Source organism: Ranitomeya imitator, chromosome 3 (assembly GCF_032444005.1).
Source record: "Ranitomeya imitator isolate aRanImi1 chromosome 3, aRanImi1.pri, whole genome shotgun sequence".
Lineage (NCBI taxonomy): Eukaryota > Metazoa > Chordata > Amphibia > Anura > Dendrobatidae > Ranitomeya > Ranitomeya imitator.
The window spans coordinates 530,937,222-530,955,719 of NC_091284.1; the positions used below are offsets into that span (position 1 = coordinate 530,937,222).

Below are 18,498 nucleotides of genomic sequence, written 5' to 3' on the forward strand. Positions count from 1 at the left end.
CAAGCTTCAGAAGGACGCCATCCTCAAGACGTACCTACTCAGAGCACTCACTTCGTCCAGAATATGGGGGATTTTATTCCATTTTGTGGACTGGAGCCAAAAGAGATGAGGGAAGAACTATGCCCTCATAACAGTGGTAATACAGTACCACCTTGGTAACAAGGGATGGAGATGGCCTCAGGACAACCTTGCCTCGATGGTAATAAGGGAAAACACCAAGGTTACTTACTGGTAGCCGTTTTTTCCGGAGCCCATGACAGCACACCTGAGAGAGGGATCCGCCCAGTCGGGACAGGAAACCTACCGAAACAAAAGGGCGGTACCTCTCCCTCGCTTCAGTTGGTTTTCAGAGCATGAGAGGCCTCCTTGGTTAGTACACATGGTAATCCATCACTACATTATAATAATAACAAAAAACACCCAACTAAAAGTGCGCACCAAAGGGTGAAAAAGAAGGGAGGGAATATACAGGTGCTGTCATGGGCTCCGGAAAAACCGGCTACCAGTAAGTAACCTTGGTGTTTTCCCGTCTCCCATGACAGCACACCTGAGAGATTTTTGGAGAAAGAACACCTTAGGGAGGGACCACCGCTTGTAGTACCCTTCTACCAAAGGTAAGGTCAGTTGAGGAGGATAGATCGAGCCGGTAGTGTCTAAAGAAGGTAGACGGTGAGGACCAGGTAGCGGCTTTACAAATCTGATCAATCGATACCTCTGCTTTTTCTGCCCAGGAAGTAGCCACGGCTCTGGTGGAGTGAGCCTTGATGCCTTCAGGGATCGGAGCACCACGAGAAGCATAGGATAAGGAAATGGCCTCCCTAATCCATCTAGCAATAGTACCCTTGGATACCCCATATCCCTTCCTGCTACCCTGGAAAGCTATAAATAAGGATTGATCATTCCTCCACTGACTAGTCAGAGATATATACTGCTAAATAGCTCTTCTCACATCCAGTGTATGAAATTTCTCTTCCCCTGGGTTCTTGGGATTATCACAAAAAGAGGGTAACACAATTTCTTGGCTCCTATGGAATTTAAGTACTACTTTCGGCAGATATGCCGGATCTGGCCTGAGCACTACTCTATCATCAAATATCTGCGTGTAAGGAGGGGAGATAGACAGGGCTTGCAAGTCACTCACCCTACGGGCTGATGTCAACGCTACCAGAAGTACAGTCTTAAGAGTAAGTATTTTTATTGATGACTCCTGCAAGGGTTCAAATGGATCACTAGTCAGAGCCTCTAACACCAGATTCAAATCCCATGGAGGAACCCTCTGAATTACCACTGGTCTAGACCTACTACATGATTTTATAAAGCGGGACACCCATCTATTGGAGGCCAGATTACAATTATACAAGGCTCCTAATGCCGACACTTGCACCTTGAGCGTATTAGTTGCTAACCCTAGTTGCAACCCCGCCTGTAGGAATTCTAAAATAGTACCCACAGGAGCCCTGTCCCCCACAGGTTGCCCCGAAAATTCCAGAAACCTTTTCCATGTTCTGCCATATATCCTTGATGTTACTGGCTTTCTACTTTTTAACAAGGTGGAGACTAACCCTGGTGAAAACCCCTGCCTACTCAGTAATGCCCTCTCAAATTCCAGGCTGCAAGATGGAAGCCCTTCACTTGAGAGTGGCATATTGGACCCTGAGTAAGCAGGTCCGGAATTTCTGGCAGAATCCATGGATCGGTTACTGACATTTGTCTCAGGAGGGAGAACCAAGGTCTTTTTGGCCAGAATGGAGCAATCAAAATTACTCTCGCCTGCTCCATTCTGATTTTTCTTACTACCGTCGGAATCATCGCTATTGGTGGAAACACATATGCGAGGCTGAAATTCCATTGTATTTGGAGAGCATCTACCGCGAACGGTTTTTCTCTTGGATCTAGTGAACAGACGCTCTCTACCTTCCTGTTGCTTAGGGTGGCAAATAAATCTATCACAGGTAAGCCCCAAGCCTGCACTATCTGTTGAAACACCCGGGGATTCAAAGACCACTCTCCTTGCCTCAGTGTTTTGTGACTTAGGTAGTCTGCCTTTATATTCTCGACTCCCTTTATGTGGAGAGCAGAGAGGTAGGTGGCGCTCCACTAGTTGTAGGAGGACAGATGCTGACTTCATCAGGGAAGGGGATCTCGTCCCCCCTTGGTGGTTGATGTATGCAACAACTGCGTGATTGTCCGACATGACCCTGGTATGATGACCCTGGAGGATGGGAAGGAAATGTTTTACAGCTTTTTCTACAGCCCACAACTCTCTTAGGTTTGACGCTTGTTGTGATTCTAAATGGGACCAAGATCCCTGAACTGAGAGTGTCCCCAAATGAGCTCCCCATCCTGAACCGCTTGCATCTGTGGTGATGACCTGGTCTATTGGAGTTATCCACTGGACCCCTGATGTCAAATGGTCTCTTATGGTCCACCATTTTAGGGAATCTGTTACCTCTAATGAAAGGCGTAGCTTTCCCTCTAAATGCCCTTTTAACCACCTCTGTGCTGCCAGGACCTCCCATTGTAATTGTCTTAGATGGAACTGTGCCCATCTTACTGCGGGTATACAGGACGTCAGAGAACCCAACAGGGACATTGCCCTTCTCAATGTCATTGCGGGGTGATGAATTGCTGACTCTACAAGATTTTGAATTTTGATCAGCTTGTTTTCTGGCAAAAGATAAAGCTGACGCCTGGAATCCAGGACTAAACCCAGAAAAGATTGCACTAGCTCCGGCATCAACCTTGATTTGGCAAGATTTATTTTCCACCCCAACCGCTGTAGTGTTGATATGACTTGTTCTATTTGTGTTTGGCAATGTGTTGATGAGTTCCCTATTATGAGGAAGTCGTCCAGATACGGAACTATAACTACATTCTGAGAGCGGAGGAAAGACATGACCTCTGACATTAATTTTGTAAAAATTCTCGGTGCTATTGATAGGCCGAATGGTAGGGCAGCATACAGATAGTGCCTGAGACAGCCTTGTACATAAACCGCCACCCTTAGGTATTTTTGGTGGTCTTGATGAATTGGGACGTGGTAATAGGCGTCCTTCAGGTCAATGGCTGCCATGAAGCAACCTGGGAATAAGAGTTTTATGGCCGTATTTATTGACTCCATTTTGAAGGAGCAGTTTACTATTGACCGATTTAGATTTTTTAAATTGATAATAGTTCTCAGGGACCCGTCTGGTTTTCGTATGAGAAAAAGAGGAGAGTAAAAACCTTTTCCCTGCTCTTCCCCCGGGACCTCCACAAGAACCCTTTTTGATACGAGCTCCAGTACCTCTGCCTCCAAAGCTAGCTGCTCCTCTGGAGTCTTTCTTTGGGGCGTTAACACAAAAGTTTGTCGCGGTGGAAAAACAAAATCTATTCTTAGGCCGTGTTCGATGACCTTTAGAGTCCAATGACTGGGGGAGATGTCTACCCAGGCTGGGAGAAAAGATGAAAGCCTTCCCCCCACCTCTGGCCTGGCGTCATTGGGAGGGCTTTTTCGCCGATGTTGAGGGACCTTTAAACATGTATCCAGATCCCCTTCTGTCTCTGGAGTCCCAATTCCTTCTATCTCCCGGGGGGCGGCCTCTACTAAATTTGCCCCTCCGAAAATAAGGCCTTCTAAAGTCCACAGGAAAACGAGGGAATCCCTTTTTCCTATCTCCTGCTTTCTTTAAAATGTCTTCCAATTTTTGACCGAAGAGGAAATGGCCGTCACATGGTATAGAACAAAGTCTATTTTTTGAAGGTAGATCCCCCGGGCATCCCTTCAACCAGAGAGCACGTCTAGCTGCATTGGATAAACTTGCAGCCCTAGCTGCCAGTCTTACAGAGTCTGCAGAGGAATCCGCTACGAAGGAAGCTGCACCTTTAGCTAAAGTTACATTGGTTAGAATTTCATCTCTCGGGGCTTTAGACTTCAGTTGCTCCTCTATCTGCTGCAGCCAGACAATAAGGGAGCGAGAGACACAGGTTCCTGCGATTGCTGGTTTCAAGCCCCCTGCGGTTGCTTCCCAGGTGTGTCTTAGGAACCCATCCGCTTTTTTATCTAAAGGATCTCTTAATACGCCAGAATCTTCTAAGGGAAGGGATAATTTTTTAGACGATCTAGCCACCGCACCATCGATTTTCGGAACCTTATCCCAAGTCTCTGAATCTTTATCCTCAAAGGGGTAACGTCTTTTAGAAGCCGAGGGAAGATTACCCGATTTTTCTGGTTTCCTCCACTCTTTTTCTATAAGGGCTTTTATTCTGGAATTGACTGGGAAGGTGCGTTTTCTCTTTTCCTCTAAACCCCCAAACATTATGTCCTCCAGGGATTTGGCCGCTTTCTCATCTTTAAGGCCCATTGAAGCTCTAACGGCTTTTACTAGCTTGTCCGTGTTCTCAGTAAGAAAGCACGGACGGCCCCCCACATCACTATCAGAAGAGGAGTCAGAGGACTTAGGAGAAGAGGAGCAGGGAGATAACGGTTCCTCCTGACCTTCCTCATCAGAAGGAGATACCTCAGAAGCCGAAACTGGTTCAGGGTGTTTACTACCCTTTTTCTTAAGGGCTGCTTTAACAGAGTCTTGTACTTCGGCTCTGATTATTTCTCTAAGACTAGAGGCAAAGTCAGGGGTCTCTTCCTGGATAGTCTTTTGAATACAATCTATACAAAGACTTTTCTGCCACTGAACTGCCAATGGGACATTACAGAGGGCACATTCTTTATTCTTTGTCTTGGAACTAGCCTTCCTCGGCGCCTGCCAAGTAAACAGAAAATGTAGCCCATTACCACCAGGGTGACATTCACGTAGATCACTCACCACCCGCTGACCATAAAGGGTACCGGATTCCGAGGCAGACTGGGAGCACGGGGAACATTCCTCCTGGATGTCGAAGAGTCCTGAGACGTCCGACTAGGATGATTGCTGCTCCTTCCATTTGAGCGGCTATTCTTCTTAGGATGATGACGAGCAGATGTATCGCCTGATAAGGGCTCTTGCTGCTGCTGCTGTAATAGCTGCTGCTGCTGCTCCATACCCTCCATCTCTGGACTGTATGGGAATGAGCAGCGATCTATTGCAGCCACCCCCTTAATAAGGGGTCGTTCCACAGCGCTCCCTGCCTCTTCCGGTAACAATTCTTGCTCCTCTCCCCCTCCAGAACACCGTCGGAGAGTTCACATAATTACCGGCGTTTCAAACCATGGGCGCCGCCATCTTGGATCCGGCGCGCCTCTCTGACATCACACAGGCACGCCCCTTCACTGAACGCCAGCCGCGCACCCGGAAGTCGCTCCAGCAGAGGGGGAGAGAGCGGCGTGGCAGCCGCAGAATGGCTCCAGAGATCCGGACTGCGCTGGACCGACGCCCGCACGTGCGCAAGAGCCCGAAGGATCTGCGGACGGCGCTACCAGCGTCCCGAAGGCCGACCTACAGGCGTCCTGCCTGCTCTTCAAGTGCCGGGACGGGAGTGGGTAAGTGGATCTTCTATCAACGAAAAAATAAAAACAAAAACAAAAAAGTACCGCCGTGATTCAGCACAAGGGTTCCCGTCAGGACAGGAAACCCAACTGAAGCGAGGGAGAGGTACCGCCCTTTTGTTTCGGTAGGTTTCCTGTCCCGACTGGGCGGATCCCTCTCTCAGGTGTGCTGTCATGGGAGACGGGAAAAAAGTCTGAAAGAGCAGAGAAGCTAGCTCCGAAGACTCGTCAGAGTGAGAATATCGCAGAGGAGAACGGGACGACTTTCCCTGATAGTAAAGTCTGCCCGGATGAAAAAGGAGCCTACTGTAAGGCTCCTAGGAATAATAAGGTCCCAATGATCTAACGGTATGCGATAGGAAAGAACTACGTGTGAAAACTCGCTGTGAGAAAGTCCCTACTTGCAGTTGTGCTGCGATAAGGTGAGAAGATACTAGCTCCGCAAACAAAAAACGGACGTGGTCAGTGCGGATCTCTGAGGATCACTGGGGCCCCTTTCTGCTTCCGAAAGGCTTTCGGAATCAGTGGAAGGGGAGTTATGGAAACTGGTACCACGGCAGAACCAGAGCATGGAGAGCAATGGCTCTTGGATCTCAAGGCCGAACCACGAACTCGAGTACATTGGCCTTCAGTCTGGATGTCATCCCACCTACAACTGGAGAGCTCCAGTAAGGACAGATCTGATGGAAGACTTCAGGGTGAAGTTCCCACTGACTTGAGGCGGAACCCTGACAGCTGAACTTGTTTGCCGTTCAGAGTTCTACTTCTGGGATATATACTGCCGAGATCACCAAATAATAGACTTCGGCCCATCAGAGAAAGTGAGGTACCTCGGTCATGGCACTTGACCGTGGGTACCTGCTAGATGACTGACGTAAGGCACCGCCGTGGCATTATCCAATTTAATTCGGATAGGGTGACCCGCCAGAAGGCAGGGGACCTGCTGTAAGACTACCGTTCGGATCTCCATAACAATGATGGGGAGAAGAAGACTGGCATTGGTAGTTACTAATAACCATTGAACCGGGAGAAAGGCCCTGGATGAAGAAGGAGCTCAGAGACTATTGTCTGAAAGTCTGTTTGACTTGCTGAAACCGAGTGGAGCGAAGGAAACCGCTTCCATTGTCGTCACCATTTTCCCTCAGAACTCTCTTAGCAAATCGAATGAAATGAGGGGGTGAGTAATCAAGTCCTCAGAACTCTCCTTGCGCGAGCTCCCTGTTGAAGGGCCATGACCTTGTCTCGAGGAAGAATTACCATCCTTCTAGAAGTGTGCAGGATCATCCTCAAAAAGGATATCTGCTGGGCTGGAAATGAGGAGAACTTGTCTAAATGTAGCTGCCAGCCCAGGAGAGAAGGTATCGCAAGAGATATAGACGACTCAGCGTAGTCCTGGAAGGGCGGCTAGACAGACCAAACAGGGCAGGACGAGCACGCCTCTAGAGTGCAAGAGAAACATGACATCCGCCATGACCAGAGCGAACACTCTGGGTGCGGAAGCAAGCCGAAGGACAAGGTTGTGACTTGAAAATGCTGCTGACGAATGGAAAGGCGAAGGAATTTTTGCAGAGGGCAAGCAGCCCGAATGTCGATGGATGCCGGAAACTGCACCTTTTTCTGTTGAAGTAATGGCTGAGCGGAGGAATTCCATCCAAAGAAGGAGGACTATGTCAAAGGTTGTTAGAAGTTTGAGGTCCAGGGTCGATCTTACTTTTCATTCCCCTGTTTGGAACCAAGATCCCTTAGATCTAGACTGTGCTGGACAATCCTTATACAATTCTTTGTCAGACTCCCGCTCAAAGGATTTGATTGGCCAGTTGTTGCTGGTGTGAATCAAGGTAGTTAAGGTCTCCAGCCAGGAGACCATTGCTCTAGCAATCCATGCGGCCGCTAGGGAGGATAGAGCGCTGGACCCGAAGCCGCAAGACGGAACGAACCAGATTTGCTATCTGACAGTCCGTGGTATTTTTAATTGATGACCCATCAGGTAGGGATACTGGTAGGTATACCACAGGAGATTCTACCCGGTTAATCTGCCCCATGGCAGAATGTGCGGCTGCATCCAGCAGGTCATAGTCTCTTGCCATCTCCTCTTTTCACGGTGCAGAGATATAAATTAGGAACCCTCGATCCATCAACCTCTTAACAGGAAAGTGGAGAGGAATTGTCCGCCTTCTTGCATCATCCACTAAATAGTGGTGATGCAGAGGGGGGAGCTCGTACGCCAAAAAGGGTGCCTCTATATGTCCACAGAGTATAGGTCTCCAGGTGGACAGGATAGGTTGTCTGGCGTTAGGCCTGGATGCAGAAGAGGAAACATGGAGACGACACACCGTGTGCTCGTCTGTTGATGGTGTGGGGAGAGCGGTGCCCTTTAAAGGACCCGTCACCCTTAAAAAACAGACCAGGCATGGCATCCCACGTAGAGGCTTCTGTCAAGTGAATCGCTTATCCGAATTGAATGGCAAATGCTCTCGAGGGAGTTTAGTCTCTGAAGCTCTGGCAAGCTCAGGCAATATCCAATCCATATTCAGAGCCTTGTTGTCATCAAATCATTGGTGAGGGAGCAGGAAACGAAAAACTTCCGTTTTTTAGATGCCTGTATATTTCTAGACGCCTGCACGTTTCTAGAATACTTGCGGCCCCTGCTAGCCGACGGCTCCCATGTAGGATAGGGACCATGTATATTGGTCCTGCGAGCACTCCAAAAACAGGGGGTACACAGAGGGATTCAATCTCTTGGTCAGAACCATGGATTGGTCAGTGAAGAAGTCCACCGAGGGGAACTAGAGGATAAAGCTGGGGTCGGCGGCGGAGGGCTCCTCGGACTGATCAAGCGCCTTTAAGACCAGGGAATACTGGTCATGCACCTTTAAGACCAGGAAATACTGGTCATACACCTTTAAGACCAGGGAATACTGGTCATGCGCCTTTAAGAACAGAGAATACTGGCCATGCGCCTTTAAGACCAGGGAATACTGGTCATGCGCCTTTAAGAACAGAGAATACTGGCCATGCGCCTTTAAGACCATGGAATACTGGTCATGCACCTTTAAGACCATGGAATACTGGTCATGCACCTTTAAGACCAGGGAATACTGGTCATGCACCTTTAAGACCAGGGAATACTGGTCATGCACCTTTAAGACCAGGGAATACTGGTCATGCACCTTTAAGACCAGAGAATACTGGTCATGCACCTTTAAGACCAGGGAATACTGGTCATGCACCTTTAAGACCAGAGAATACTTGTCATGCACCTTTAAGACCAGAGAATACTGGTCGTGCACCTTTAAGACCAGAGAATACTGGTCGTGCACCTTTAAGACCAGAGAATACTGGTCATGCGCCTTTAAGACCATGGAATACTGGTCATGCGCCTTTAAGACCAGAGAATACTGGTCATGCGCCTTTAAGACCACAGAATACTGGTCCTGCGCCTTTAAGACCACAGAATACTGGTCATGCGCCTTTAAGACCAGAGAATACTGGTCGTGCGCCTTTAAGACCAGAGAATACTGGTCATGCGCCTTTAAGACCATGGAATACTGGTCATGCGCCTTTAAGACCAGAGAATACTGGTCCTGCGCCTTTAAGACCACAGAATACTGGTCCTGCGCCTTTAAGACCACAGAATACTGGTCATGCGCCTTTAAGACCACGGAATACTGGTCATGCGCCTTTAAGACCAGGGAATACTGGTCATGCGCCTTTAAGACCAGAGAATACTGGTCATGCACCTTTAAGACCAGAGAATACTGGTCATGCACCTTTAAGACCAGAGAATACTGGTCATGCACCTTTAAGACCAGAGAATACTGGTCATGCACCTTTAAGACCAGAGAATACTGGTCGTGCGCCTTTAAGACCAGGGAATACTGGTCATGCGCCTTTAAGACCAGGGAATACTGGTCATGCACCTTTAAGACCAGAGAATACTGGTCATGCACCTTTAAGACCAGGGAATACTGGTCATGCGCCTTTAAGACTGGGAATACTGGCCATATGCCTTTAAGACCAGGGAATACTGGTCATGTGCTTTTAAGACCAGGAAATACTGGTCATGTGCCTTTAAGACCAGGTACTTCCTTACCCGGGTACTGATGTAGAGTCGATGTGCCCCTTTAGTGCAAAAATACTGTCACCTCAGTGTGAGCTGGCCGGGTGGACCAAGATGGCCACCGGGAGCTGCAGAGTTGATAAAATCTCGCAGAGAGCGAGAAGCGCCAATTTGGGGGGGCGGAGCCACAGACACGATGTTGAATAGGCCCAAGCTTCCAGGATGCGGCCTACAAATCGGCCGAAGCCGGGGACTAAATTTTTGCAGCCATCCAGAGTGTTACCTCAGAGAGGTGAGCCACAGGGAAGTGGCTGAGGCTGCCTGTCAGCATGTGAATATCCCTCTGAAGATGGATCCACTCACCATTGGTGCGTGTCCCGGCATGGAGCCGCCGCGGATGTGGGTTTCAGCGCTGTTCTGTGCAGCGTGGACGGTGCAGGGATAAGCCTCAATCCATCATCCGTTTGTTAGGGAGGTGGAGAGGAACCGTCCGCCTCCTTGTGCCATCCGCTTTCACAGTGGTGGGACAGTGGGGGCTGCTCGGACGCCATAGAGAGGGCCTCTGTACAGCCACGGAGTTCAGTCCGGGTGGACAAGGCCAGTTGTCCGGCATTAGGCCTGGCTCCAGGAGAGGATACATGGAGGCGACACTCCATGTGGGCGCCTGCTGCTGGTGTGGGGAGATCGGGACCGTGAAAGGAACCGTCGCCCCTGAAGTGAGCTCAGGCATGGCTTCCCACGTCGCAGGAAAGGGTACGGGGAGGTATACTCGCCTGTTGATGGTTCGGGGGAGATCGGAACCTTGAAAGGAACCGTCGCCCCCTTCACTCCGTTAATTAAAAAATAAAAATTTACAGAAAAGTAAACAATAAAATAAAAACGTTGGGGTCTGAAACAGACCCATGTGCCTCCTACAGACACTAAGCAAGAACTGGTTAGCTGAGAGCCAGCAGGAGGGTGTATACTGCAGGGGAGGAGATCACTTTTTTTGTATCACTTAGTGTCAGCCTCCTATTGGCAGCAGCATACACCCACGGTCTGTGTCCCCCAATGAGGCGAAGGAGAAATCCACAGAGGATCTTTATACGTGTGCACATAGACAAACAGTTGGAAGCAGAAGGATCCACACAAGTCTCATAAGACATCCCCTGTCCATTATGAACATTAGGGCTTGTAAATATCATTAGTTGTGGGGTCCCAGGCTTGGGACCCACCGTTAGGCAGAAAACAGAGTCTTTCTACAAAAGTGGCGTTTTTAAGCGAGTGGTTACTGTGTAATACTACATTACGCCTCCTGGAGAATTGCTGGCTAGCCAAAGCCTCGCCCTGCCAAGTCAGCTATATGCAGACCAACGAAGATTCACATTGCTGTTGAGGTCACATTCTGAAAGATGTTGTCACTAATGAGATAACCCCTTTTAGGGAAATATCCCATGACAGTTATTCAAATAAGAGAAGGACTAACTTACTGATGGCTGTGTGAACAACACTGGGATCCCCAGCAATCCCAAGAACAGGGCTTTGCGTAATCCCATGAATGCTCACTTCCAGTCCATTCATTCTCTACAGGACTGCTGTCCAAAAATACTGCTCAGGGACTGAGGTCAGGACATCCTCAACTATAATCCTAATTCCCTGAGCACACAGACACGTTTTCCATAGTAGGCTCTATGAGATGTTATCTACAGATATAAAGCTCTACATACAAAATATTTATGTGACATAGCTAGGTAATGCCAAACTGATTTTTGTTTAATATATAAGATACATAAACTTTTTATTAAAGCACACAAATACAATAGAGCAATACAAATAAATACAAAGACTAACTGACCCACTGTGAGCAGGGAACGACATTGGCTAGAGCCATCGCAATGGGCAATTCCCCTTGGTCCCCCATCATGGTGACCAATTCCACTAGTCTTTCAAAGCGATCAGCCAATACTGTTTCAGCCAACGTGTCAAATTCAGTTCCTTGTTGCAGGATTTTTGTAAGGACTTCCATAAAAGTAGCTCTTGTCTGTAAATCTTTATGATAACCGAGACCTAGAAATACAAAGGTTGCCAGAAGAAAATAAGCTGCACATGACCTTACCTAGAAAAAGTGGCCCTTAAACTTCAACTCTGTGCCACTGGAATATTGGGAGAAAGACTTAGCAGGAAGATATGGATAGGATAGGCAATGCTGAGCAGGAATAATGTAAATGACCATTTTTCTATTTGCACATTTTCCCAGGAGAAAGACTGCCCAGCTGACTAAAGTGCTGAATCGGATCCGTCCATATATTTCTACATCAGCACAAACCTAATGAATGCGTTTGATAGATAGAAAAGTAGGAACATTTCACATTCCATCTATTTCAGTCACAGAAAAGGCAAACACCATTCTAAAAGCATAACGTTTCTATATCCAATAATAAGATACATTTTTAGACAATGCATCCCAATGGGAACTCACCTATTGAGTGCATAAGGCCACTGTCCACATTGGCATTTAACAGATTTGACATAGCCAAGACCGTACAATGCCTTAAGGAAGCCAATCGCCGTGACATTCCTCGCTTCCTTCCCCCAGTCTGGGTCCCATCATCTTCTACTTCACTACAGTCATTTAGTAAATTCATGAACAGGGTGAAATACCTAGCGGAAGAGTAAAACTTTTAGATTTTCAGGTATGAAACTGAGGGAACCGTCTACTACATCTGCGGGCGAGAACAATTCCCAAAACACTGTTTGTGGCCACACCTTTAACACATACTACATGGCAGCCATTTAACTTTATGAGCAGCCATAAAATATTTGGAATTGTTCAGCTATCCAGATCGAGAGTTGGTCATCGGAGAAGTCTGTCATCTCTCCACTATGAGCAATAGAAGAAAATGCAGAATATAAAAAAAAATGGGCTGTGTATGGGATTATATTGAGCTCAGACAAGAATCAAACATATTTCTCTATAAATATACATTTATATATATTTTTTTTTCTCCACAGGCATTTGAAGGATCTGGTGCCATAAGCAACCAAACCAGTCAACCTTGGCTGGACTGAATCTATGATGGCAGATATTAGTGGAACGAATGCTCGGACATGTTAGACTTCAACATGCCCAATTATTTTGATCTTAAGAGGCATAGGTCAGCTCCAGAGGTGTTCTTTGAAAACAGATGTATGCTCCATTGAGCGTACATTTGTATGTGGAGGTCGAGGACAGCAGTCAATGAAACTAGCATTAGGCCAAGACTTTTTAAGGCTTTAATCTAATGTTAGTTTTTTCTCATATGTGTGGATAGAAAAACAAACAAAAAAAAAAAAAAAACACTGAAACGTTCATCATTGACTTGAATCCGATTTTTTTCACTGTTTTGTCAGGGTGCCTTTTTTTTACCATGAGAGCTACATCTGTGATTTCTTCTATTGAAAAAAAAAAAAAAAAAGGTGTCGCCTACCCATTGTAATGCTAAAATTATTTTCACAGACCCATGGACTTGGTAGCTTGATTTTGATCTGCGTCCGAAATCACAGACAAAATGACCAGACCAGACCAGACACAGACCAGCAAAAATGTCAATGGATGTGTTATATATGCGTGAAAAGCACATATAGAACATCGCCAAAGAGAATTATTAGTTTCAATATACAACACATACTTGAGGAACAACTGTGACTTGGCTTCCATTAATTCTACTCCATCTCCTTCCTCAGGCTGAAGAGGTAGGCCAGCAAGAAGAGACACCACAGCCTCCATGCTTGCCTGATCGAGGTCCCTGAAGAAGACATAACATTGTGTAGCAGATATTTACAAACTCAGGCGTCAGAAAAGCTGAAGATTTCAGTACCTTGTTAGGCATTTTACATCTTCATCTGCGGCTTGATTGGATGTCCCCATTACCCAGTCAGTCAAATATTCAACCATTTTATTTCTAAAAGCAAAGAAAACCATTACTATTTACACTTAACTTCAAGACATTAACTTATTAAAACATAAAAAATATGTATTACAACCTGTCTGAAGTTTTACTGCACAATAAATATAAATCTAGTATCCACCTGAATTTCATTTCTTGACAGAAAGAAAGATCGTCCCTTCGTTCCATCATCACTTCAACCAGTTGACAAAGCTTTGTCTTGATCTGAATGGCATGTACCATGTTCCCCAGCACACGAACATACCTAGAAAAACATTGCTTTGCAAATAAGATTGCATATAAATGGCTGATTTAGATTTATTAATAATTGCTAAAACAGCAGAAAGGTATGAAAAGAACAGCCCTGACAAATTATTAACACCCACTGAACTTCTCCAAAAATAAAAAGTACCGTAACCGATAGGATACATAGGTATGTATCACACTGACCACTAAGCCTAAAAACAGACCAAGCTGTGGATGGAAAAATAAAATACGGGTCTCCAAAGAAGGGGACGAAAAAGCAAAAACAAACATTGGCTGTGTAAGGAAAGGGTTAAACACTTTAATTAGGTATGAGTCAGCCAATTGCTGCTTATGTTGGAGTGACTGCGGAAAAGTAGGTGTCTAATATCAGGCAGTGTAAAATTTGCATTCAAGTCTTTTTAGATAGCGATATAAAATACACTGCTCAAAAAAATAAAGGGAACACTTAAACAACAAAATGTAGTAAGTCAATCACACTTCTGTGAAATCAACCTGTCCAGTAACGAAGCAACACTGATTGTGAATCAATTTCTCCTGCTGTTGTACAAATGGAACAAACAGGTAGAAATGAGCAATTAGAAAAAAACACCTATAAAAGGAGTGGTTCTGCAGGGGGTGACCAAAGAACATTTCTCCGTTCTCCTCCTTTTTGGCTGTTTTGGTAACTTTTGCATTTTGTCATTGCTCTCACCCCCTAGAGGTACTGTACAGTAGCATGAGGCGGTGTCTACAACCCACAGAATTGGCTCAGATAGTGCAGCTCATCCAGGATGGCACATCAACGCGAGCTGTGGCAAGAAGGGTAGCTGTGTTTATCAACACAGTGTCCAGAGCATGGAGCAGATACCAAGAGATAGGCCAGTACCACAGGAGATGTGGAGGGGGCCGTAGGAGGGCAACAACCCAGCAACAGGACCGCTACCTTTGTGCAAGGAGGAAAAGGAGCAGTGCCAGAGTCCTGTAAAATGAAATCCAGCAGGAAACTAACATCCATGTGTCTGTTCAAACTGTCAGAAACAGACTCCATGAATGTGGTAGGAGGACCCACATGTGGGTGTTTACTGCCCAGCATCGTGCAGGGCGATAGGCATTTGCCAGAGAACACCAATATTGGCAAATTTGACATTGGCGCCCAGATTTTCACAAATGAGAGCAGGTTCACACTAAGCACATGAGACAGGCGTGACAGTCTGGAGAGACAATGGAAACGTTCTGCTGCCCGCAACATCTTCCAGCATGACCGGTTTGGCAAGTGGGTCAGTAATGGTGTGGGGGAGGCATTTCTTTGGAGGGCCGCACAGCTCCCCATGTGCTAGAGTATACTAGAGTCCTCAAGAGCCACCAACAGGTCATGTTTTCAGGATTTCCTTAGTATTGCACAGGTGATGTAATTATTGCCTGTGCAGGTGATGCAATTAGCCCCTGTGCAATACTAAGGAAATCCTGAAAACATGACCTGTTGGTGGCTCTTGAGGACCAGAGTTGGGGAGCACTGTGCTAGACAGAGGTATTAGAGGTGTTGGTGACACAGCCAAGACACATGCAGATGCGGCACCAGACAGCTGATGAGCCGGCGCGCTCCATATAACCATGTTCCCTCTGCAGCTTACTCGGCAAGCGCTATAGCTCCAGACCTCCATGGGATATTTTTATTTACATTGATCATTTTTATGTTTTAGTGATCTCAATGCAATCCACCGTGTAATGAATAAAGATTTGCAACTGGAATATTTCATTCTGTGATATTTAGGATTCGGCATTTTAGTGTTCCCTTAATTTTTTTTAGAAGTATAAAGAAACGTAACAAAAAATATTGACAAGATTTTTTAAAGTAGTTTGATAAAGAGTCTATCACCCCCAAAATGCATATTTAACCATCTCTATAGTGATACAGGGGACTTGGCACCTAGAAGAACCATAGTAGCACTGTACATATTAGTGATAAGGTGCCTGAGAAAATTACTTTTACTGTAATTCAAATACAAATGAGGGGCCTTCGGTCGACCATTACGTGACCTCAATTTGCATTTTTTGGGAACTTCCTCACTTCTGGCTAAAGGTACCGTCACACTTAACGATATCGTTAACGATATCGTTGCTTTTTGTGATGTAGCAACGATATCGTTAAGGAAATCGTTATGTGTGACAGTGACCAACGATCAGGCCCCTGCTGGGAGATCGTTGGTCGCTGAAGAAAGTCCAGAACTTTATTTCATCGCTGGATCTCCCGCTGACATCGCTGGATCGGCGTGTGTGACACCGATCCAGCGATGTCTTCACTGGTAACCAGGGTAAACATCGGGTAACTAAGCGCAGGGCCGCGCTTAGTAACCCGATGTTTACCCTGGTTACCAGCGTAAAAGTAAAAAAAAAAAAAAAACTTCATACTTACCTACCGCTGTCTGTCCCCGGCGCTGTGCTTCTCTGCACTCCTCCTGCACTGGCTGTGAGCACAGCGGCCGGAAAGCAGAGCGGTGACGTCACCTCTCCGCTTTCCGGCTGACCGACGCTCACAGTCAGTGCAGAGAAGCACAGCGCCGGAGGACAGACAGCTGTAGGTAAGTATGTAGTGTTTTTTTTTTTTTTTACTTTTACGCTGGTAACCAGGGTAAACATCGGGTTACTAAGCGCGGCCCTGCGCTTAGTTACCCGATGTTTACCCTGGTTACCGGGGACCTCGGGATCGTTGGTCGCTGGAGAGCTGTCTGTGTGACAGCTCTCCAGCGACCAAACAGCGACGCTGCAGCGATCGACATCGTTGTCGGTATCGCTGCAGCGTCGCTTAGTGTGACGGTACCTTAACAGCACTCACTTTACTAAAGCAAACGTTACCTGAACTCAGCCTGTATGTCTGCATGTGACATTGTCTGAGACTGGCAGCGCTCAGATTCAGTGTAGGCTTGAGTTCAGGTAGCATTCCTTCTGCAAGCAAGTACCGTTCTTCAATTAACATGAGAGCCTAATTAAACAATGCCACCTGACGACAAATTCCCTTTAAAAAAAATAACGTACAATAAAATATGGTCAATCCCTTTAGGTTATAGCCTGATTACCTGACAAGGTTTAACATCATTGTCTCAAGACTGGCTTGTCCTAGATGTTCTGGACTTCCTTCCGTGTGGTTATCAAGCAGGTTCTTAAGAATGGTAATTATCTGTTCAACAAACTGGGTATTGGTGTCGTTAAGCAAAACCTATAATGCAAAGAACAGGAAGCCTCATTGGATCAGCAGTTCATCTAGAGACCCAAAGGGACATGCGAAAGTGCAGTCATAAGCAGGATGCAGACAGATGGACTGTTTGCTTTCTCCATTAGACTGCCAAACTAAAATTTACACATGCACACGTGTAAAAGACATTAGCCTCGTCTTCCTTACCTGCCCTTGGGAGTCGAAAAACTTGCTGATATTGTTCTTCATTTTGTTAAACAGCATTGGGTACAATGCAGGACTTAATTCTAAGCCGACCAAGTCTTTAATATTTGTTCGTATCTGCACACCAACTTTCTCATTGTTGCACACCATCAAAGACAGAAGTCGGTCAAGAAACTTGCTAACAGGAGTTTCAGGGTTTCCCTCAGTAGACACCATAGAGATGACAGAACCTTTGCGTTCATTTACAGGGCCCATGGGCGGACTGTATGTGACAAGTCCAACGTTACTGCGATGCTGTAGACATACTCCGCCAAGGGCAGAAAGAAACCCAGTCATGTTAATCCACTCCTGAAGAGAGTCCGTATCAGATAGATCAATAGATCCTCCTCCACTCACATGAGACATTCTCCTCTTCACAATGGTCTTATGAAGGCTTTCTGTGACCTGTAGGGAGAGTCGCCTACATGAATCATGTGTAGACACACAGCACATAACCTAACCTGAAGAATTAACATGGCAAAAATACACTAACAGAATACATGGCGATCTATGAAATTCTGAAACAATTCAAGAGCAAGATAAAAAGGTTGTCCACTTCTAACATTGAGGTATTACTTTAAAGTATAAGCAAATAATCAGTGATTGATAGGGCTGCAGTCTGATCCCAGTGTCAGGGCACTTTCATATGTCCATGATCGATCCGATGTTGGATCACAATGCACGAACTGGCCGCTCATCTCCTATCCCAAGCATGATAGTTTCACATATTTCGATGAAGCTGTCACGTTTGGATCAGGAGATGTGTGGCCAGTCCGTTACTGCGATCCGACAACTGAAAGAGCACTCAAACTCATGATTATGGGTGTTCCAGATCTCCGCTGGTCACAAGTGTTGATGGCCTAAGGATATGTCATTGTATAGCCCAATGTGTCATTAATATTAAGAAAAATTAATTCCAAAGGCCTATGTAATAAAACATAAGCAACCCCAGCAAGATTTCTTTGACAAGTGGAATATTAACTAACACAGGATATCAAATTCAATTAAAGGGGTTGTCCACAATTATTTTTATAGGGGCCAAGCATTTATATCAAGGGGATTGTCCTAGTAGTGGACAACCCCTTTAAGTCATCAAAATCTCCAGCCACTATATATAAAGTACATCAGAAATATGGATTCTGAATTTATTTTTTAGAGAGATTTTGCAATTTGCCTAAAGAAGCCCTCCCATAACCTTTTTTTCCACTAAATCTGTGTATGTAGTGTACTGTCAACTGTGTTAAGATACTTAGGGTGGTTTCACATTTGCGTTTTTTTTTGGCGTTTTTGTGGCAAAAAACGCAAAAAAACGCATGCGTTTTTTTCCCCTATATTTAACATTAAAAACGCATGCTTTTTTTGTATGCGTTTTGACGCGTTTTTGCAACGCATG

The 18,498-nt window shown here is 45.9% G+C and overlaps 1 protein-coding gene across 7 annotated transcripts in view; it reads right to left on the bottom strand.

Moving 5' to 3' along the window:
- Positions 1–18,498, bottom strand: part of NF1 (neurofibromin 1) — a 399,313-nt gene that overhangs the window by 271,547 nt on the left and 109,268 nt on the right. For all 7 annotated transcript variants that reach the window (XM_069757802.1, XM_069757799.1, XM_069757798.1 and 4 more), the window contains exons 20-26: positions 17,070–17,510; positions 16,747–16,886; positions 13,569–13,691; positions 13,358–13,441; positions 13,169–13,285; positions 11,980–12,161; positions 11,356–11,567 (exon numbers count right to left, since the gene is read on the bottom strand). In XM_069757802.1, coding sequence (XP_069613903.1) covers positions 11,356–11,567; positions 11,980–12,161; positions 13,169–13,285; positions 13,358–13,441; positions 13,569–13,691; positions 16,747–16,886; positions 17,070–17,510 — 1,299 coding nt within the window. The remainder of the gene's footprint in view (positions 1–11,355; positions 11,568–11,979; positions 12,162–13,168; positions 13,286–13,357; positions 13,442–13,568; positions 13,692–16,746; positions 16,887–17,069; positions 17,511–18,498) is intronic.